The sequence below is a fragment of the Mangifera indica genome, chromosome 2, assembly GCF_011075055.1.
Source record: "Mangifera indica cultivar Alphonso chromosome 2, CATAS_Mindica_2.1, whole genome shotgun sequence".
Taxonomy (NCBI): Eukaryota; Viridiplantae; Streptophyta; class Magnoliopsida; order Sapindales; family Anacardiaceae; genus Mangifera; species Mangifera indica.
In genome coordinates this window covers 19,117,236-19,139,389 of record NC_058138.1, presented here as the reverse complement: position 1 = coordinate 19,139,389, position 22,154 = coordinate 19,117,236, and the positions used below count along the sequence as shown (strand labels likewise).

The 22,154-nt window shown below is 34.8% G+C and overlaps 3 protein-coding genes across 3 annotated transcripts; 2 read left to right on the top strand and 1 right to left on the bottom strand.

Annotated features, from left to right (window-relative positions):
- Window positions 1-206: 206 nt before the first annotated feature.
- On the bottom strand, window positions 207-2,137 carry LOC123205308 (heavy metal-associated isoprenylated plant protein 3-like). The gene is made up of 5 exons (XM_044622246.1): window positions 1,982-2,137; window positions 1,690-1,861; window positions 1,272-1,486; window positions 983-1,070; window positions 207-886 (listed from the first exon to the last, which is right to left on the bottom strand). Exons 1-5 carry the CDS (start codon window positions 1,988-1,990, stop codon window positions 471-473), a joined length of 900 nt encoding a protein of 299 aa, XP_044478181.1. The 5' UTR covers window positions 1,991-2,137; the 3' UTR covers window positions 207-470.
- A 10,424-nt stretch (window positions 2,138-12,561) lies between these two features.
- On the top strand, window positions 12,562-16,521 carry LOC123208853 (ABC transporter F family member 1). Its single transcript, XM_044626449.1, has 6 exons — window positions 12,562-12,719; window positions 12,799-13,020; window positions 13,628-13,701; window positions 13,800-14,010; window positions 14,096-14,330; window positions 15,088-16,521. Exons 2-6 carry the CDS (start codon window positions 12,799-12,801, stop codon window positions 16,143-16,145), a joined length of 1,800 nt encoding a protein of 599 aa, XP_044482384.1. The 5' UTR covers window positions 12,562-12,719; the 3' UTR covers window positions 16,146-16,521.
- Window positions 16,522-20,211: 3,690 nt separating this feature from the next.
- LOC123209518 (auxin-responsive protein SAUR50-like) lies at window positions 20,212-21,035 on the top strand. Its single transcript, XM_044627598.1, has one exon. It carries the CDS (start codon window positions 20,440-20,442, stop codon window positions 20,854-20,856), a length of 417 nt encoding a protein of 138 aa, XP_044483533.1. The 5' UTR covers window positions 20,212-20,439; the 3' UTR covers window positions 20,857-21,035.
- The last annotated feature ends 1,119 nt before the right edge of the window (window positions 21,036-22,154 follow it).

Sequence of the window (22,154 nt, the reverse complement as noted above, 5' to 3'; positions counted from 1 at the left end):
ATGGGCGAGAGTGAGAATACACCTAATAAGGACACACAATTATAAAGTAAAGCGTGTTTCGCAGGTCCTTCCTTCGTCAGTAATTGGTAGGTCACTCTGCGGCGCTCGTAACTCTCCTTGTAATGTCGGATTTCATAAGGGAAAACTTATTTGAGTTATGCTGTCTTTTCGTCACATCACACTTTGATCCTATTTTACCATATAGATAAACTAAACCATCCCTTCGTGAGGGTTATATTCTCTTATTACTCATAATTCTTCTAATAACCAAAGGACTTGGTCATTACATTGATTATTACAACTGAAACATAGGAAAGAAATATGATAATTGTAAGCAATACATAATAAAACGCAAAGTTGATTACTAAACTGAATTTAATGGCATTAACCCAAAATTTTCCCCAAACTCTCTTTCCTTAATTACAATTCTTCACTTTTTCAATCTCTCCTTTTGATCTTCTTATGTATCATCACATTACTGAACAAGCGTTTGGGTTTTCATCGCTGAACATCTGGGGAGCATGGACCTGTCCTACCGGGTATCCATATTCGTATCCACTTAACAGATACGGGTTTCCATAATAACCCACCCCGGGTAAATCTACCATCTGCTCCATTTTGTGCCCTTCCATTTTCCCGCCGCCGCCTCCTACATTCTTATCAGCTTTATCTTCTTTCCCACCGTCTCCACCCTCGTCCCCACCGCCATTTTTCTTCTTCTTACCACCACTATTGGATTCTTTCTCCTCCTTTTCTTTCTTCGGCGGAACGATCTCCACGGGCCTTTTCAGTCTCTCCTTCAGTGCCTCGGCCAACGCTTTTGCATCCATTGCCCCCCTAACTGTCACCTGCTCTTTCTGCTTGTCCACTGTCACACTGATCACTCCTGAAATTAAGAAATCAACGTTAAATCACATACATGACCAAGATAACACGCAGGCATATAAGTAACGAGTGGTAATGACTATTCACTCAAAATCACCTTTGGTTTTCTGAACAGTCTTCCGAATCTTCTCGATACAACCCTGGCAGTGAAGGGCCACCTTCAAAACCGCCGTCGTCACCGGAGGCTGTAACCGTTAAAATATAATTAAATTAAGTTAATTAATTTATTTATTTATACAATCAAAAGATTAAAATAATACGTTGAACCGTCTTCTACTAGCAGAAGCAGAGCAGTTTTTTTAATCATATGATTAAGATAAATTAATATAAAAATAGCGAAATCAAATTTGAAATGAGAGAAAAAAAAATTAAGCCAAGGACTGAACCTCTTTGGGTTTTTTGTCATCAGCGGGTTTGTCTTTGGATTGGTCGTTCGGTTTCTGGGCATTTTCTTTGTCTTTGTCTTTCTTGGGTTGGGGAGAGATGAGGTCGACCTTCTTCTTGATTTTTTGCTCCAATTTGTCTCGGATCTTGGATGGATCCACTGCTCCAACTACGGTCAATTTGTTTGATCCCATATCTGCTTTCACTGACTTCACACCTTCACCGAACCAAACAGCATTTACTTCAATTAACGTCATCGAATCATTCAAGAAACAACCGTTAAATGTAAAATTTTATAGAAAGATGCTAAAAAAATAAAATACAAAGAGGCAAATTGAATAAAATTCCAGAAACAGAACAGTCAAAGAATGGTAAAAAAATGAGACAGTGTGAGTGAAGAAGAGTTTAATTAAAAGTAACCTTCAAAACCACGAACACATTTGACGATTTTGGAGGCACAGCCCTCACAATGAATTTCAACCTTCAACACCACATTCTGCGGGCTCTTGTCGTCCTTTTTCTCAGCGTCTCCTCCTTCTTTCTTCTTCATCTCTCCTTCGTTATTGTTTTCATTGTTGTTGTTGTTCTTCTTCTGTTACAAGGAAAACCCATGAAATAAGAACACCAAAACCAAACCTATTTCTTTCAAAAGTAAAAGAAACCCAAGGTTTAATTAAAAAAAAAAAAAGACGAGTGACCCGGGTAAACTCACCTTGGCCATTGCTGTGGGAGGTACCTAACTTTCGGAGAGAAAACCTGAGGCAATGAGCTCCTCTATATATAGACGAGGAGAAAAGATGAGCACAGTTAGAGCTTATTATGACACAAGTTAGATGTTTGATGATGAATTTAATGTATGTATGATGTTATGATTGTATGTGAATGACTTTCAAATTTTGAAAATATAGAAAATAACGAGGAATATGAAGGGATGGTGGAATTGTTGATATTTGATAGATAAAAACGGGGAGGCGCGCGTGTTGCAACGGGAAAGTGGGGTAACTGTTCATTGTTACACGGGCGACAGGCGACTACCAGTTTTTGTAATTTTTTTGTAAACATTATAATATTATTAATTAATTGTTTTCCCTCTAAAATACAAAATAATTTAAATTAAAATTATGATGGACGTAACATATGTTCTATTATTATACATTGTAGAAAAGAAAATAGGTATTAGTAAATTATTTATAAATATTTGGATGATTAATTTACTTAGCTATCTTCTCCAACTTCGTAAATAATTTTCAAATAAATCAAAATCATTTTAATTAACAAGTAATGAGTCAACTAACCCAATTCAGTTTTTAAAATGAGTAATACTATGTGTATCACCTTTGGATACACAAATATATACACACTCATATGTGTCATCATATGATTAGTTATTGTTTTATTTTTAATTCAAAATCATCAAATCACATGATGACACATATAAATGTGTATACATTTGTGTATCCAAAGTGGATACACATAGTTTTATTGTTTTAAAATTATGTTTCAAAGCTCAATTCTTACTCTCTCTTTCTTTCATTTTATCAATGTCGATGCGATGGAAGGCAACACAGTGTTAAATGATGAAATTGGGAGAAGAATGCAGAGGCAATAGAGGGTTAAACAACTGGTGCCCCACTCAGGTGAGTTGCTTGGCATTTTGGTTGAGGGATTTGTTTTTGTCTTTTGAGATTAAATAAAATCATCTTCTAATGGAGCTTCAAGTTTGATTATTGACCGGCATCGAGACCCATCTAGTGTTAGCTATTGGCTGGGGAAAACAGACAATGTTTATGTTGATGCTATACTTGCGGGCGAGTGTGTGTGAATCCTTAATCAGCCATTGGTGGTTGAGGTAACCGTCAAATTAGTGGGGAATAACTTCCTCATTAGCAGTTCTTAACATCAAGTATTGCCCAAATGAATAAATATTTGAAAACAGGCTTGCCTGGAGTGACAGATAACAAGTGACCCATAGTAGCCAGCCTCCAATCTGTCCTTTGGGCTTTATTAGCTTCATTTGACCAGCTCTCAGTCCCTTAAAAAAAAAAAAAAAAATCAAATCACCACCAACTATAAGAGTTATATCAGCACATATTCTACTTTGTTACCATTAATGAACTATGATATGAATCATCAGCTCAACAATATAAAAAAATCTTGAGAAATTTGCCGAAAAAATGAATAAAAATATGATGATGATAATTGAACAATAACTAAACTCTATTTGTGTGTCAATAAGTGCTGAAGGCAATATCTGTTTTTGGCATTTCTCGAATGCAGCAAACTGGGTTTTTTTTTTTTTTTCTAAGTAAATGTGTATATTAACAAAAAGGGGCACTCAAACGAGGTTCCGAAAATAAACTAACCTGGACTAAACCTGAGAAGGTCAGCAAAAACTCCAACAGACAAGCCAAAAACAAGCCTAGTGACTAGAGAGCAGTCCAGACCACCGAACAACAAACAACCCAGAAAAAGCAGACAAACAAACCCAGCAAATAGCTGGAGCAGAAGAACCAAACAAACTACCACCAAGGGAAGAGACCACCCACGGCAACCAGAAAAAGGAAAAAAAAAACAGGGGCAACAAAAGGCAAAACAAGACCCAGAGCCAAGCAGCAGTAGGGATCAAACAGCAGCAGAGCAGAAGCATAGTGCAGCAAGCAGCAAACTGGTTGTTTTGGGTCTTAAGAGCAAAAATATTATGTCACCCTCTCCCTTGAACCATAGAACCATGATAATCGTGTAATCTGCTATGTCAAATAGACAACAAAATAATTAGGGGCTTAATTTGTGCGTTTCTATAACTCCAACTGCTGTGATAAAATGAGCCAATTCAACCATCACATGCACTGGCATTTTTTATGGACACTGAATGGGTCTCGTTTGGAGAGAAATAGTTCTCATTTAAAAAAAAAAATCTTAATTGAATTAAATTATTTTTTTAAAATTAAATTAATTATATTAAATTAGTGAAACTAAAGTGATAAATAAAAAATTTAATTTTATTATATAGTGAAAACACGTTGGGAATATTCATAAGTAGCGGGCAGTTTTACTATGAATTATCAAATTAAATGAGAAGGGCTAATTATTCCATCTGTTCAATTAAAAAAAAAGAGAAATTATAATAAATGACCAAATTACCTCTTTTATTAAGCAAAAATGCCTAATTTTACTATTTTAAAGCAAAAATACCAAAATTTCCTATTTCTAACAAAAATGCCCTCATTTTTTTAAATACCAAAATTACCCTTCATCACATTTATATAAACTTTCTCACTCTCACTCTTATTACATACATTTTTATATCACTTAAATACTCATTTTTATTCTTCTTTTTATTTAATATTAATTACTACGGGTTTGTTTGGAAAGAAGAAATTCGTATTTCTGAATTCGAATAAAAAAATCAATTCGCGAAAACTATATTGAAAATAACATGTTATAAATAAATAGACATATTGAAATACTCTAGAATGTCAATAATAACAAAATTACTTAAAAATAAAAAAAAACAGATCTGAGTTTCGAAAGCTACATGTTCAAATAACTTATGAACAAGAAAATTGATAAAAAATTTTGTAATTATATTGTAAAACGTGTCTAAAAAAGCACATCATAATTATAAATATCAAATTTAAAAATTACATATCAAAAAAGTCTAGCCGGATCACAAACAAACTCAAAATCATAAAAATCTAAAATTCTAAATTTGATAAAATAAAAAACTGCATAATATATATTGAAACAGTTTTATTTTAGCCTCCAAATTCGGTGCAACCAGCAAAGCTGGTTGTTGTTATAGCTCTTGAAACGAGCTTCGTATTGATATATTACAGACCCCATAACTCCTCTTGGATCAAACGTTATGGTTATTCAAAATCTATCTCATATAGATCCTATAGTTTTAAAAAAGTTAATTTCCACCCAACCATCGTTAATTTCCCCTTGTTCAGTGTAAAATTTTACACAGACCCTCCTAGATCTCCCTCTGTTCCCCCTCCCCCTACAAATTTTGAAAACGTTAAATTTTCCCCCATCCCACAGGCGCCCGTGGGAGATTACGTAGCGTTGACAAATCTAATCCATTTTTCGGCCAACAATCATCATTTTAGCCTTTAATTTCAATACAAATCAAATCTACACATTCAATAACACAAAACCTCTCAAGAAATTCAAGCAAAACAATCAATAATCAAAATATTTATGTATTGTTTAAAATCGTAATCCTAAACATTTAAACTTCAAAATCTCTCTCAAATCTCAATAATCTTAACAATAAATTAATTCAAACAAGACATGAGATGATGTATTATCTTAATTTGTCATTTTCAGTTGTCAAAAAATATGAAAATCGATAAAAATCTCTTCCACTGTGGGATGACCATGGGATAACAGTAGGAAAGGTGATTTTCTTTGAATTTGTACAATGAAACCATGGGAAGTCCTTGTTTATATACCAGAGCAGTTTTATCATTTCACAAAAGTTGAATATTTTTGCTTAAACTTTATTGTTTTAGACAATTTTACTTAAACCCCCTTAATTTTAGTTATTTATTGTAATTTCCCTTAAAAAAAGAATCCTATGACATATTTATTTACAAATATCTATGAATTATTGGCTCAGGAACTTCATAGATTATTATTAATTTATTATATCATCCTAATATTAAATTCTCCCTTTCTCTCTCCTCTTTTCATTACTCCTTGTGACGGCCATACAAGTAGGGCTGGATTCGAGCCGAGTCAGCTCGAGCTCAAGCTCGGCTCGGCTCGGTTCGAGCCCGAAACGAGCCGGGCTCAGCTCGGCTCGATCGAGCTCGAGCCGAGCCCGACTGGCTCGGGTTGGCTCGGTATATTTTTTTAAAAATTTTTTTATATAAAACGGTGTCGTTTTAATCCATATATATATACAAAACGGTGTCGTTTTGATATAAAAAACGAGCAGAGCTGAGCCGTTATCGAGCCGAACTCGAGCCGAGCCGAATTCGGCTCGAGTCGAGCTCGAGCCGAACTCGAGCCGGCCATTAAAAGGTCGAGCCGAGCCCGAGCTGGCAGCGAGCCGAGCTCGGCTCGGCTCGAATCCAGCCCTACATACAAGCGGCCCGGGACAGACATTGCTTACTCCCTTGCAATAACCACCCTTACAACACAGCCTCAAACGCCGCTCCCCGCTAGGGCTGGATTCGAGCTGAGCTGGGTTTGGCTCGCAGTCAACTCGGGCTCGGCTCTGTTTTTTTATGGGTGGCTCGAGTTTGGCTCGAGTTGAACTTTGCTCGACTCGAGTTTGACTCAAATTCAACTCGGCTCGTTTATGGCTCGACTCGGCTCATTTTTTATATCAAAATGACACCGTTTTGTATATATATATAGATCAAAACGATGTCGTTTTGTATAAAAAAATTTAAAAAAAAATTACTGAACCAATCCGAGCCAGTTCGAGCTCGACTCGAGCTCGATCGAGCCGAGCAGAACCCGGCTCATTCAGGGCTCGAACCGAGCCGAGCTGAGCTCAAACCGAGCCGAGTTGAGCTCGAACTCGAGCTGGCTCAACCCGAATCCAGCCCTGCTCCCCGCTCCATATTCTCAATCTCTTCTCACAATCTCCACTCAATATCTCAGTCTCTTGTATGGTGTATACCGTGTCTTAGTTAGATCTTAACAACAGTAGCTTTCATTTTCTCTGTCTCTTCTCGCAATTTCCGCTTTAAAAATTTCTTGAATCTTCTGTAAATCCTCACCTTGGTGTTTGTTGGTGGCGTTGTTGAAGACGAGAGGTTTTGGTATTTATGATTCATATTTTTGTGAATTTTATTTTTATTGGCAGCCATGGAAAATGAGAGGAAGAAAAGTGGTTCAACAACGTGGCAAGATGGGCGTACTTAGTAAGTGTATATATGAATTAAATACAAAAATTAAATTTCAGATTTAATAATTAATTAATTCTATAATCATATTATATAAGAAATTAAAGTTTAATCTTATATCCAAAACCCTTTCTGTGAAAATCCCAAACTCCACTACCTTAGAGTAAACATGTATGATTTCAAAATTAATATTCTTCTTTTAAGTGACAATAGTAATCCATGATAACAGGGAATATCTGAAACTTATTAAAAAGAGCATATTCATAAAATGCTTGGAATATATATACAATTATGCATGCCTGTGGCGAGAGAACAGAATCACAAGACGTGATAGTTTAATATATATATTAAAACATGAGGTCCTTAAAAAAACAACAATTCATAAAAATATTCTGTGAATAACATTCAAACACATCTATCAATATCACATTTCCTAAATATCTCAACCCTAGTTGCCATTTGAAAGCAATTCAAGCTACCTTTCCAGCGACAAACTTTTCAAAATCCCACCACCCACCCCACCCCCCCCTTCCGGCTGTGTGGCTCATTTTCTCTTGTACCTCACTGTTCATGTCTCATTAATTATACAAGTTTTCCATTGGACCGCGCCTTGGTTACCTGAGCTCCCTGCAGCCATCGCTGAGCTTTCTCTTCTTTACCAATCACCACCCCACCACCACCAGCGACCACCCCGTCCTCCACTATCTCAAATTAAATTATATGTTAACTTTTATTAACTTCCCGTCTCCCTCCAGATATTAAGGGAAAGGCCAAAGGACTATTTCCCACCTAATGTATGCTAATATCTCAAATTTCTTCCTGTTAACTTTGAAAACCCCATTTACCCACTAATGAACGGCTAAAACTAACAAAACCCTAACTCCTAAAAATTTTATCTCTTTTTCACCCGCTAAACCCTAAAAACTAATCATTTCCCCCTAGGCCAAGTTTTAAAAAATAGCATTCCCCCCCTAGGGTTTAGTTTTCAATCTTCGACACCGAATCCGGCTCCAATGCCAACGACGAAGCTTTACAGAGACATCACCGTGCTCCAATGGTCTCCTTTGCCTCCTTTGGAGCTACGGTCAGCCGAGATCTGGCATGGAAAGAAGAAAAGCTTCGTTAGGAAACAAAGCTTTTCATCTTCCCAGAAGAAGACGTCTGGGAAAATGATCGTTTTCTCATACGAAGAGGAGGTTGTCGTCTTCATCTGGGAAGATGAAAAGCTTCATCTCCCGATGAAGCTTTTCGTCTTTTCAGGTCAGATCTCGGTCGACCAACTCTCCAGATGAGGCAAAGGAGACCGCCAGAGTATGGTGATGCCTCTGGAAGGCTTCGTTGTCGACGATAGAGCCGAATTTGGTGTTGGGGATTGAAAACTAAACTCTACAGTAGGAAATGCTATTTTTTAAAACTTGATCTAAGAAGAAATAATTAGTTTTTAAGGGTTAAAAATAAAAAAAAAAAAAATTTTAATTTATTTTTAATATTATAGATAAAATAATAATTTTATCTTCTAAATTATTAATTTTAATTATTTATAAATAAGTAAATAAAATTTTAAAATTAATAAAAAAAAACTTGACAAAACAAGATACCTGGTTGGTAAATAGTCCTTTGGCCCAAGGGAAAACACGACCCTTAGAAAGGGCGGGAGGGGGAATTGGACCCACTGACAGGCTTGCTTCAGAATATTTCATCTATACAAACGGTAAGATGGATTTAACGTTTCTGCCCTTATCGAAACTCTGAACGTGTGTTTTACTTTAAATAATGTATGCAAGCCCACGCGGTTTCTCAGTGGAATCAGGTGTCTGTCAGGCTTGTCACTACAGGTGTCGATTTCTAATTTGTGGGTTTATCTAATCCCACATGCTTTGGCCTGTTTTCGTCACGTGGCCTGAGAGCACCTGGGTTTAGTTTGGTTTTCTATTTTTCAGGGACAATAGAAATAAATAGGTGAAGCTATTAGCTTCACCTTATTTGTAGCTCTCCTGTTTGTACTGTGCATCGTGTTTTTAAGATGGAGCTTGTCAACTCAAATCCTTATCCATTCGTGAGTTTTTCTTGTAATTCAATGGATAATGGGTTTAATTGTTCATGCATATCTTTTCTTCTTTAAATACCCCTTCATCTCTCATACTCAGCCAAGTTTTGTTTCCAGAGAAAACACTCCTGGGAATGCTTATAGACAGGGAAGCAAAGCATCTAGCATTTGCTAAGATGAAGCATTTATCTGCATTTGCACCTGCACCTTGTGGTGTTGCTTGTTCGATAACTTGAAAACCCAAAATATCAAAGTTCAAAGCTCATTTAAACATTGGATCGGATTTTGGAACTAAACCAAGAGGTGCAGGTGCAGACGCAGGTGAATACCATTTTGGCTTTTTTGACTCCATATTCTTTTTGTTTGTATTTCTGAGCTGAGCCTGAGCCCAAGTTCTTTAATTGCCATGGTATATATAAAATTTTGGTTAATCTCTTCATGTTTGCAGAAAGTTCTTTACGTTTCACAGTGTGTTTAACTTCCAGTTTTATTATATATGTGTACAGCTTACAGTTTCCTTCTAGTCTTGTCTTTTTATGAAGGGTTTTGAAGAATTCCTGCTTTCAACCAAAGATCCATGGATGAAAATCCAAACGAATAAGACTGTGAAGCTAAAGAAATTCTGAGTTTGCTAAATTGTGCTTCATGAAGGTAACAGTTTCTTCTCATCTCTCACACTCGCAAGCTATTACTGATAAATATAGATATTCAAAATCAAGGTCCAAAATTGAAAATTTACCGTATATATCATTATCATGTCAACGTTAATCTGGGAATCGACATTTAGGCAGCCTCTACAATTTTCTATATTTGTTATGGTTGATTATTTCAGAAAGAAGTGCGGGTATTTATTAGCTAAGATAGGAGTTATTGTCAGCGTTGCTAATTTTAGGGGTGAATATAGTCTTTTACATGAGGGTTGTTGCCATCAATCAGTTTAGGCCAAAGGATATTCCCACCCAAAGATGGCTACTTTCTCAAGTCTTATCATTTCATTTTGAAAAACCTTTTTACTCGTTTATAAATCATTAAAATTAACTAAATTCATTAATTTTATGATTTTATATAATTTTATCTTTTAAATTCTAAAAAATAACAATTTTCTCCCTAAATTTAAGTTTTAAAAAATCATATTTCTGCCTTAGAGCTGATATTTCAATATTCGATCACTCCTTCTGATATCATCTCTAGCAATCTCTCTCTCTGATGATTCCTCTTCCTCCAATGATCTACCTTAGTGCCTATTCTCCCTCCAACTAGATCGACTTGTCTTTTAAAAGACGATTTGTTTTCCTAAACGAGTGTCGCACGCTGTTAGAAAGAAAAAAGACATTAAGAGAGACCACCAAAAGAAGAGAAACCATTGGGAGGGAAAGACCAAAAACAATGGTATTAGAAGGAGTAGTCGGATATTAAAGTATAAACCTTAGAGGGAAAAATGTGATTTTTTAAAATTTGTCTTAGAGAAAAACTGTTTTTTTTTTTTTAAGATTTAGGGGGGAAATTGTTATTTTTCCTTAAACTAATGGCCAAAGGACTTATTCCTACCCAAAAATTGTTGCTTTCCTAAGTTCTCACTCTTTAACTTTGAAAAATCTTTTTACCCACCCATGAGCTATTAAATTTATCAGTTTTAAAGACAAAATTATCATTTTACATGCATCCTAGGTAGTATGAGTTTCGATAGAGGGGTTTATGCATAAGAAGATATATGTTCAAATATTATTTGATGACATTTTAATATTAAGCGCTTGATTTAGCTAGTGTAGTGGTTATACCACTAATCACTAGATCTAGGGTTTTACATATTCAATATGATTGATTTAGTCTTAAAAAAAAAATCAATTTAGATAGAGTTTCTCTTTACCCAAAAAATGTTAATGTAGTTACATAAAGAAAACCCTAGCTAAATGTTGGTTACACCATGTACACAAATTAAGGCATGGTGCAAAATGAATTGTGATACTAAAATCGAGAATCCCATATTGAACCTTTGATATTCATGTGACATATGATAAATACAAAGAAAGAATTCTAAATATGAGACAATTTTTTAATGTGGAATAATAACTCCCTTGGCTCACTTAATATCAGTGTGTACCCTTTCTTTCTCCCTATATTGATCCTTCTTATTTAGGGGGTTGAAAGGAGATCTTACATACAAATGATAGAATTTAAATTTTTTTTAAAAATTCAAATATGAATATTGCCATTGTAATTGAAGTAAAATATAATAATTATATTAACATTATAATTTTGATTTAGTAGGAAAAAGATAACTTTCTCTTGTATGCTTCAATAATAACAATATTTTTTTGTGGCATTTAATTATAAGCCATTAAAATATGGTAAGTCAAAAAATTAATAATATTATATGACATTTATAAGAATTTTTGGTATAAAATCAAACAATTCAAAACTTTGGCTATAAAAATATATATGTTAATAAGAAGGTTATTGCGAACGGGTTTCGTGACATAGACTTTATACTCATAGATAAGGTGATGAGATAGTTCATCAATTGAGACATAAATAGTTTATCGATTGACATCTGTTGCAAGGTTGGATTCGAGTCAAATCGAGCTCGAGCTCGAGCTCGACATAATAGAGCTTGAGTTTGAGCTCGAGCTCATCAAAACTAAGTTCGAATTCGACTCAAATTTGATTTGGCTCATTTTGAGTTCGAGCTTTTAACTATCTCGTTATTAAAATAACGTCGTTTTAATATATATTGGTCAAAATAATATCGTTTGTATCAAATTTTTAATTTGTAAATTTGATGAGTAGCTTGAACTCACTCGAGCTTATATAAGACTGACTCGTTTTGGGCGTGTTTGAGTTGAATTTGAATTCGAACAGATTCGGTTTTATCTATATAACTTGATTTGATAATATGTAATTTTTAAATGAAAAAATAAATAAATAATTATATTACTAAATCAAGTTATCATCTCATTTTATAAAGATAAATTCATAAAATTTGTTTATATATATAATTTTATTTTTAGTAAATTATGATGGAAATTATTTTGTTTTGAAAAAGTAAAATAACTTTTTGTTCTATTAAATTTGCAAAACAAAGAAGAAATTGTCACATAAGCTCATTATATTGGCTGAAATTTTTTCGGTTTAGCACGAAAAGAAAATATACGAAATAATTTTTTAAAATAATTAATTAAATTACCGCACGAAAAATCTCGTAATGATAAGAGAAAAGTCCATATTAATTAAAAGTTGGCCCATAAAAGGCCCAAAGTCTTGCTTGGGGCGTGACCGACTTAGCTTGGAGATGAACTTGTCTGCTCTTGCACGCACACCTAACATTAAGTCTCACTATCATGTTCGAATACGTAACCACAAGATTTCCTGTTCAATAACCTATCGGACACGCGTCACTTCCACAATCCTTTTCCCTATAAATACTCAAGCACCCCCTCCTGTCGAAACCCTCATAATCTGGTTTTGCTCCTCTCCTCACAAGTAGCACCCAGAATCCATACTCTTAAACCCTAGATCTCATTTATCTGCTCCTAACAGAGGTACGATGGCCATAAATCATTTTTTTCATCTTTCTATTGATCTTCTTTTTTTTTAAATTTTGATCTGTGTTGATTGCAGATGGTCTCGGACGCAAGCAAGAAGAAGGCCGCGCAGAAGAAGGCGGCGGCGGCTGCCAAGAGAGGGGGAAAGGCAGCGGCGGCGGCCGCGTCTTCCAAGGCGGCAGAGGCGCAGAATGTTGGTGGTGTTGATAAAGTTGCTGACGGGATTGGAGCTATTCAAATTTCCGATCGAACTTGTACCGGAGTTCTTTGCTCGCATCCTCTTTCCAGAGATATTCGCGTGAGTTTTTATTTATTCGTTCTCGATATTAATAGAATTTCTGAAGAAATTAATTTCTCATTTGAATTTAGTTTGTGTTCGCATTTTAGGTGTTATACCCTGTTTATGTTTTATCCATTTTTTTTTTAAAAGAAAATTGGTGACGATTTCTTGGTTAGCTTTGAAAATATTTAAGTATTTTCAATTTAATCTTATGCTTTATTTTGAATATTTCGGAGATTAAGGTTTGTCTATACTGTTCTGCATTCTAGCTTCCATCGATCATTTGTTGGGTGAATACAACATAGACCCATCAAGCATATTTTTTTGCTTGATAAAGCCACAAATTTAAAATATTAGAAATATACTATGAAAGTTTGTAAGGAGAGGGAGAGGGTGAGTCCAGTTCCATATCTCTGTTGTTTAGGCTTTTTGCATTTTAAAAAGTTAAATAAATTTCAGGAATAATGCTGTGTTTGTTGACTTCATTAGGCCGGATTCTTATATGTATGCAATTTTTTTTATGAGCTTAGATATGGTGCTTTGGATAATGGTTGTGGATTATTTTGACTGGAGTCATACATTATGATGCCAACCATTGATTATAAGCTGTCTTTTTTTGTTGCAGATCGAGTCCTTGTCAGTCACTTTTCATGGACACGATCTCATAGTTGATTCTGAGCTGGAGCTTAACTATGGGAGGTTTGTTTTTTTCACTGGAGGCATTGGTTGATATAAATATCCCTTTTCTGTATGCATATTATGTACGTGCATGTGTTTATTCTTACTTGTGTTCACAGACGTTACGGTTTGCTTGGCTTAAATGGGTGTGGGAAATCTACTCTGTTGACTGCAATAGGGTGTCGTGAGCTCCCAATTCCAGAGCACATGGATATTTATCACCTTACGAGGGAGATTGAAGCTTCTGATATGTCTGCTCTGGAAGCTGTCATAAGTTGTGATGAGGAAAGGTTGAGATTGGAGAAAGAAGCTGAAGCCTTGGCAGGGCAGGTGTGTATAACTTAAAATCCTTAGAATCTTATGCATTTTCTTTCATGGATGATTATTCTCACTGTCAATGTTTAATTTTTCTCAGGATGATGGAGGTGGAGAGCAACTTGAACGCATTTATGAGCGTTTAGAAGCCCTGGATGCAGCAACTGCAGAGAAACGTGCTGCTGAAATCTTGTATGGACTTGGTTTCAACAAGATGATGCAGGCAAAGAAAACTCGAGATTTCTCTGGTGGTTGGAGAATGAGAATTGCATTGGCAAGGGCTCTATTCATGAACCCAACAATCCTGTTGCTTGATGAACCCACCAATCATCTAGGTAAGTACTTATGCTGACTGTTCAGCTCATGGTGTTACGATTATTTTATGTATCCTATGTCATCAGATAAAATAAGATCCAAATTCTGTTTGATATGTTAAAGCTTTGAAGGTTGAAATGATTGCCTCTCTTAGGGTTCTCACCTTGCTTGGGGCTTTGGTTGTCATGGTGCTCTACTACATTTTTTCATCTCATTTTTACTATTAGTACTCAAACTACAGTTCCTTCTATAAAGTAAATTAAAAAAAAAAAAAAAAAGTTGTTTGCATTAATGTTTTATTGATGTTTGCTGTTTGTGTGGTTTATGACATGAGCAGCCAAAGATATTCATTACTTGGCCTGTGGAAACCTTTCGCAAAGGGATGCCCCCTAAAATTAATTTTTAGATTCTTAAGTGAAAATGGAAACTTGCCCAGGCCACAAACTAGAGAAAAATTTCAAGTTTTCCCTTTTCAGGACACTTTGGTTTTGACCTCAAAAATATATTTGTTTAACTTTCTGCCTATCTTGATTGAAAAATAGTTTTACTATAAAAAATGTGATCTCTGCTAGTTAGCTTTCTGGTGCATTTCATATGTTTTCTCCTTTCCCCTTGTTTGATTTTTTGATGATGTGGGGGATTGAGAGCAACATATGGGCTGAGCAAGATATGGTGATTGACATTGTTTGTCTATTCAGTGCTTGATACAGTAAATGACATTGTCTGTCTGATTCAAAGTCTGAGCAGACTATTGACAAATACTTTCATCCATGACAGATTTAGAAGCTTGTGTCTGGCTGGAGGAGACTCTTAAGAAATTTGAGCGCATCTTGGTTGTGGTTTCACACTCCCAGGATTTCCTGAATGGTGTTTGCACAAACATCATTCATATGCAAAGCAAGAAATTGAAACTCTACACTGGAAATTATGATCAGTATGTTCAGACCCGTGCTGAACTGGAAGAGAACCAGATGAAACAGTACAAGTGGGAGCAAGAGCAGATAGCTTCAATGAAGGAGTATATTGCCCGATTTGGGCATGGGTCAGCAAAACTAGCTCGCCAGGCCCAGAGCAAGGAGAAAACACTGGCAAAGATGGAGCGAGGCGGGCTTACGGAGAAAGTTGTGAGAGACAAGATCCTTGTCTTCCGTTTTGTTGATGTTGGAAAGCTACCACCACCAGTGCTGCAGTTTGTGGAAGTCACATTTGGCTACACGCCTGATAATTTGATCTACAAGAACCTTGATTTTGGGGTAGACTTAGACTCCAGGGTAGCTTTGGTGGGGCCAAATGGGGCTGGGAAGAGTACTCTGCTGAAGCTGATGACAGGGGACTTGGTTCCTCTTGATGGCATGGTTCGGCGTCATAATCACCTGAGAATTGCACAATACCATCAGCACTTGGCTGAGAAACTTGATTTGGAACTGTCTGCCCTTCAGTATATGATGAAAGAGTATCCAGGCAATGAGGAAGAGAGAATGAGGGCAGCAATAGGGAAATTTGGATTGACAGGTAAAGCCCAGGTGATGCCAATGAAGAATTTGTCGGATGGGCAAAGGAGCCGTGTGATTTTTGCCTGGTTAGCGTATAGGCAGCCCCACATGCTTCTCCTGGATGAGCCAACTAATCATTTGGATATTGAGACAATTGACTCCCTAGCTGAGGCATTGAATGAGTGGGACGGCGGTCTGGTTCTTGTTAGCCATGATTTCAGGCTCATAAATCAGGTAGCCCATGAGATATGGGTTTGTGAAAATCAAGCTGTTACTCGTTGGGAGGGTGACATTATGGACTTCAAGGAGCACCTCAAGGCAAAGGCTGGACTGTCTGATTGAAACAGCAGATAAACCTAGGACGGGTTTGAAGACCACTATATTACACTATTATGTCAGTTGTATCTTGGCTTTATTTGGGCCAGGTGATCACTGCCTCCGGATGATATTTTCTCACGGGGTTAGATTATGATGAAGAAAGCTATGGAGCAGGAGGGACAAAGGCTTTTTTATTGTTTGAAGCTGATTTGTTCCATTACTTTTTCTGCTCGGTTAGTCGGTAATATTTTTGTCTACATTTTCGCATTAACATACTTAATTATATATTTGCGGATTTCTGTCATGTCATGCTTGGTTGTCCAAGCAGATATACTATATATGATACGTCAGTACGTTTAAAGTTGATAGCTATGAGATGAGTATCTTTATTGTGTGTTAATTGTTCCATTTAACCCTATTGTGGTATTTGAGAACCTATTATTGTGGTATTCTTAATATGCGATGTTTCTTTGTTGACTGCCCAACTGGTTTCCCAGTAGTGCAAATAATTGTTGTTGTGCAAGATGCTGTGCACGGCAGCGGAATTTAAAAGCACGTAAAATCCGGTAGGCGAAGTGCTTAATGCATTGGACTAGGAAGAAGTTAAGTCTGGGCCTTTGGTCTCGCATTTTAAGTCAGCGCTGTACATATAGAATCGTAAGGAATGATTTAAGTATAAGTCACATTGTGCAGAAACGACGTAGCGATGAGTCAGTGCCTCTTAGAAAAGAGTGGGAATCTAACTATGAGGTCAAGAGTTCAAATTTCTTATGGTAGTATCTCAAGGTTGAATTCTTAATTTATTTTGTATTGTGGTTGTAGAGTTGATACTGAAGCTATAATTTGACCAGTTTAATATGATTAGATCACCTGATAGAGAAAATCAATAAATCTTCATTTTTAAGAGTACATTCATCATTCAATTGATGACTTTCATGTTTTTTTTTTTTTTTAATTTTAGGTCAAAAGACTTATTCCCACCCAGATTTGCTGAAATGATAAAATTTCATCTATTAAATTTTATAAATCTTATAAATTTAAATATCTACATTTTGGTTAGAATTCATTGTTAAAGTAAATGAAAAAAAATTATTTAGTTAAAAATATTTTTAAAAACTAAAAATCTATTATATTTTTTCTCTTTTATAATTTAAAATTTTAATAATTTTTTTGATCAAAGGTTTAAAAAGTTATTATTTTTTTTGTAAGATTTTTTTTCTCTTTTTTAATGATTACCTCCTTTTTTATTTTAGACATTCTCTCTCTTTGATCCCTCTTGTTCCCCTTTTTTGTTGTCTTTATATAAGATAGATGAAACATTTTCATATGGTTTTCGTCTTTTAAATGAAAACAATAGGAGAGGGTGATGAGAGAGAGAAACTAAGAATGCTGACGGATAGAAAGGAGATGGTCACTAGAAAATAAACTTTAAAAAAGAAATGATTACTTTTTAAATTTTGGATGAAAGAAATTAAATAAATTATTAGTTTTTTAATTTGTTTAATTAAATAATATTTTTATCTTTATAAAAAATAATAAATTTTAATAAAAAAATGAGTTTTTAGGTTTTTTAAATTTAACTAGTAGAATTTTATTACTTTAGTAACCCTCTACTGGGAACAAGTCCTTTGGACTTTCTTTTATTAAATAGATGCTTTAAAGTTTCAAAATTACATTATTGACACCCATTTGGCTCGACAATCATTATGTTATTATTTGCAATAGTTAGACTGAAAATTTGCTATAAAATATTAATGTTGCTGTAATCTTTTCCGACTTACAAGGAAATATTCTTAGATTTCTGAATTCAATCTCTCTGCTTATTCAAGATGTACTTCGACCAAACCAATTACTATGCATTCAAGCTGCTCGATCAACTCATACAGCTTAAAAGCTATGTAAAAATATTTTTTGTTTTCTTGTTTGAAAAAGAATTTACGTATGGAACATGTCAGTGCTCCATTAAATGTTTAGGTACGTTGCATTGTTGCTGTCCTTGACGAATCGTTTAGCCTATCTATCCCCTTTCCCTGCCCTATCGCTTTTTGTGCAGCTGTAAGTACAATCAATGCGGCAATGCCCATACGGCCCATACGTCTAGGCCTTTTTTCTCTTATGTTATTCAGCCCTAAAGCAGTAATGAAATATTTTATATATAGAAGCAGTTTGATATTTTGTCCTACATTGTTGGGAGAACTTTTTGCTTATTTAGTGCCAACATTGCGTTCCATGGCTGTTTGAAGCATTGTTGTCATCATGAATGTATGATTCAGTGAGTAGCTTTTCAGTCTTCTTTAGGGACAAATGCTTTCCAATGTACAAGATAATATATCGATTATACTCTGAATGGCTGAATCTTATTTGAGTTGTTAAATAACTATGGCTTTCGGACAACTTCAAGCAGTTAAGTTTCTCTCTACAATGATTTTTAATGCATTTTGGTCAGATGTAAGGATGAAACAGATGTGTGAACCCTAACTGGCAAAGTCTCCATTGCTCTTGACACTTCCCATGCTCTGAGATGAAGAGGAAATTAATTATCTAGACACCACGTTATGAACCACCTTCGACCTTTTGTGTGAGCACAAACAATGACAAATGCTTATACATTAGGAAACAGCTTGTTGCAGCTGGCCTGTCTTCTGATCTCGAGCACCCTATCTGAACCCTTATATATCGCTTTGTACATCTATGTATATATTATTCGAGATTTGGATATATTCAAGCAATGTATTCAGTGTATATATGTAGAAGAAAATATGGGCTCTGTTTTCTTGACGGACGAATAGAGACAAATACAATAAGATTCTGTACGTCCTATTAATGTCTAGAAGGAAATCATGATATATATCTAGATTTCAATAAGCTACCCAGAAGGATAACAAATTCCCTGTGCTGAACTATGCTGTTTACTTTGTTTTGATTCTCGTGCTATACTTGTAAAGTTATAAATGTGTTTGCCCGGCGTTGCCTTTTTCGAAGATTGGCCTAAAGACTTATTCCAACCTATGGTTTAAGCCACTTTAAATTCCCATCCATCCTATCCTAAAAACTTAAATATTTACTTATTAATCATTAAAATTAATAAATTTAATAATATAATCATTATTTAACTAATAAAATAAAAAATAAAATTTTATTTGATTTTTTTTAATTTTAAAAATTAATAATTTTCTTTCGACCTTAAGTTTTGAAAAAAATATATTTCCCTTCTATTAAGGTTAATTAAAAAATGCAACACATTTTTTAACAATAAAATCACTTTGACGTGCATCTCCAAAACTGACGACAAATGTTCGGTGCTCTCTTCGTCACGAATCCGTGAAGATGATTCACGAAGAGAGGAATCTGACTAATCTGTCTACTCCATCTCATGAATTCAATCGATTTGTGTCTTTGATAGTTGGATTCGTGTCTCCGATGATTGGATTCATGTCTTTGCCTTGTACTACTCATCTAAATTTTCATGATTCAGCTGTTAGAGAGATGAATCGGCGGGATTTGTGAGATAAAGAGGAGTAAAATAGGCTGGATTCAACAGCCGATGACCTTAACAACTAGATTATATATACGTGTATATATATACACACTTGATTGCCTGTGAGAGTAAATGTTGCAAATTTATGCTAGGGAAATGCATTAGAGCGAGGTCGCATTAATTATGTCTTAGAGGCATCTGGTTATAAAAGGAATCAAAAGCTTAAGCTTTAACTTTGCATGCTCTTATGTCCACACAAATTTAGATTTGTATTATCAAGTGGGGTAAGATTAAAACTTGAGGTGTCCTGCTATATGCTTGAATGTATGAACATTAAGTGTCCTATAAAGTCCATTTTTTGTGCACCAGACGACCTCAGAGTTTCTCAAATGTTCTAAAATCTCAGCATCCATGGTCATTTTTTAAGATCTATTTATGCTTAAACTAGAGCTAAGCCCCAAATTGTTTTTCAATAAATATTTTTAAGTTACAGAAGACCTTCGTATTTATGTCTTTCCTAATTCTAAGAAGACTACTATATTATATATACGTGGATACAGGCTACAGAGTTTGATAATAATTTGAAAGTGCAGGCGTGAGTAGCTAAAAGGGACGTTTCAAGGTAAGTGAGGAGTGTCAGCTCTCACTCACATGCACTGGTCTCCCAATGAACAGCAAAGTCAGGCCTACCATGTCCTTTCCTCCTTGCCTAATTAGACTGTCAATGTAAATAATTTCTTGGTAAAGTTATTAGGCCACCACTCTATTCTCCGACCATCTAATGCCTATATATACACATTAAACTCTCTTGCCAAATGCAAACTCCGAAAATCCATAATCATGGCTAAACGCAGTTCTAGCAGCAAGAAGAAAAGTGGCATTGCAAAGCTTAAGATTGTTGTGGAAAGACTAAATAGGAGCCTCTCATTGGGAAGGAAATCAGATTCTTATTCTGACGAGGTGGACGAAGTTAACGACTCAAATAATGTGCCCGAAGATGTTAAAGAAGGTCACTTTGCGGTGATAGCTATGAAGGGTGAACAGCCGAAGAGATTTGTGATTTCATTGAGTTATTTGAGTCATCCAAGGTTTCTGAAGCTGTTGGAGCGAGCGGCGGAAGAGTATGGTTTTGATCATGAGGGTGCACTGACAATCCCTTGCCGGCCGAGTGAACTTGAGATGATACTAGCCGAGCGATGGCAGGATCAGGATGGAGAGTCTAGTGATAATGGTGATGTACTCGTGGAGCTCTTATGAAACTATGGTCCAAATTTGTTGAAAGAGGATGTTTCTTTTTCTTGTTCATTGTAGTAGATACTTAATTACCAGTTCTTCTGTATTGTTCATATTTCTTGACTGGAAATTTTTTGTTCCCAGCATATATAATTTTGGAGCAACATTCTGAAATTCGTTGCATAGAAATCTATTATAGTTTTGCAATTTGGTTGTAATTTGTTGCAATTCTTGTTCTAAGTTACAAACGGCAAAGAAAACGAGGAACTAAAACAATATGCTGGATCATTGCACAGGCCCTAAGGTTACAACCAACAAGAAAGACTTGCATATCTTTTGAAAAACGATTAAAAACAAGCATAATATAGAGTTCAAGAGAAAGCAAACCAAAGGGAAGGAAAAGGAAGACCAAAGCATGCCAAAGAAACCAGCAACAATCAATCCAAAAACAAAAAAAGACAGCAAGGAAATACAGGAGACCCAGCAACCCTCGTATAGCTTGTTAGATGTCTTCCAATAAAATCTAAAATGCAGAAAAAATAAAAATTGTACCTCTACTTGCATAAGTCTCTGAAGAACAGAACCTATATATCTCTCCAGGATGAAAATCAGTGAATTTATATTTAAATTATAGAATACTAATTTTCTATCTTTAGCAACCCAAAGGGGTAGTTTCAACAACAATGATAGGAAAAAAATATTTCATAAAAGATGACAAAAAGTTTTGTCTCATAAAATCAAAAATTCATCTTTAAAAGTAAAATATTTTATCCCTAAATTAAATGTTTATTATTGTAATATATCTTTTATAAACCCGTATTACTTAGAACAATGGAAATCACTCGCTAGATTTGTAAGACAAGCTCATATATTGTCAGAGTATATATGAATATTTCATATATTTTTCTTCCATTAAAAAAATATTTCTGTATGTTATATGTACAAATTAATTATATAATTACTCCTTATAAATTGATTTGAAAATTATGTATGTTTAACATATAATTTTTTTTTTCAGATTTGTTAATGTTCTTTATATTCTAAAATCATGTAATCATTTTAAATATGAGATATTTGTACATTATTATTCTTATTAATACCATTTTTTAAAATTATTTTTCCAAAGACTTGAAACAAAATTATTCGTACCAAATAAGACTAAAGTATAAACAGAACCACGATTCTGCATTTATAAAATATTTCTATAATATATTTATATTTTATATATAATTTAAATATATAAATAATATATCATATATTATTTTTATATTTAAATTATATATTACCAATATATCCGCTTAATATTATTCATTAATTAATTA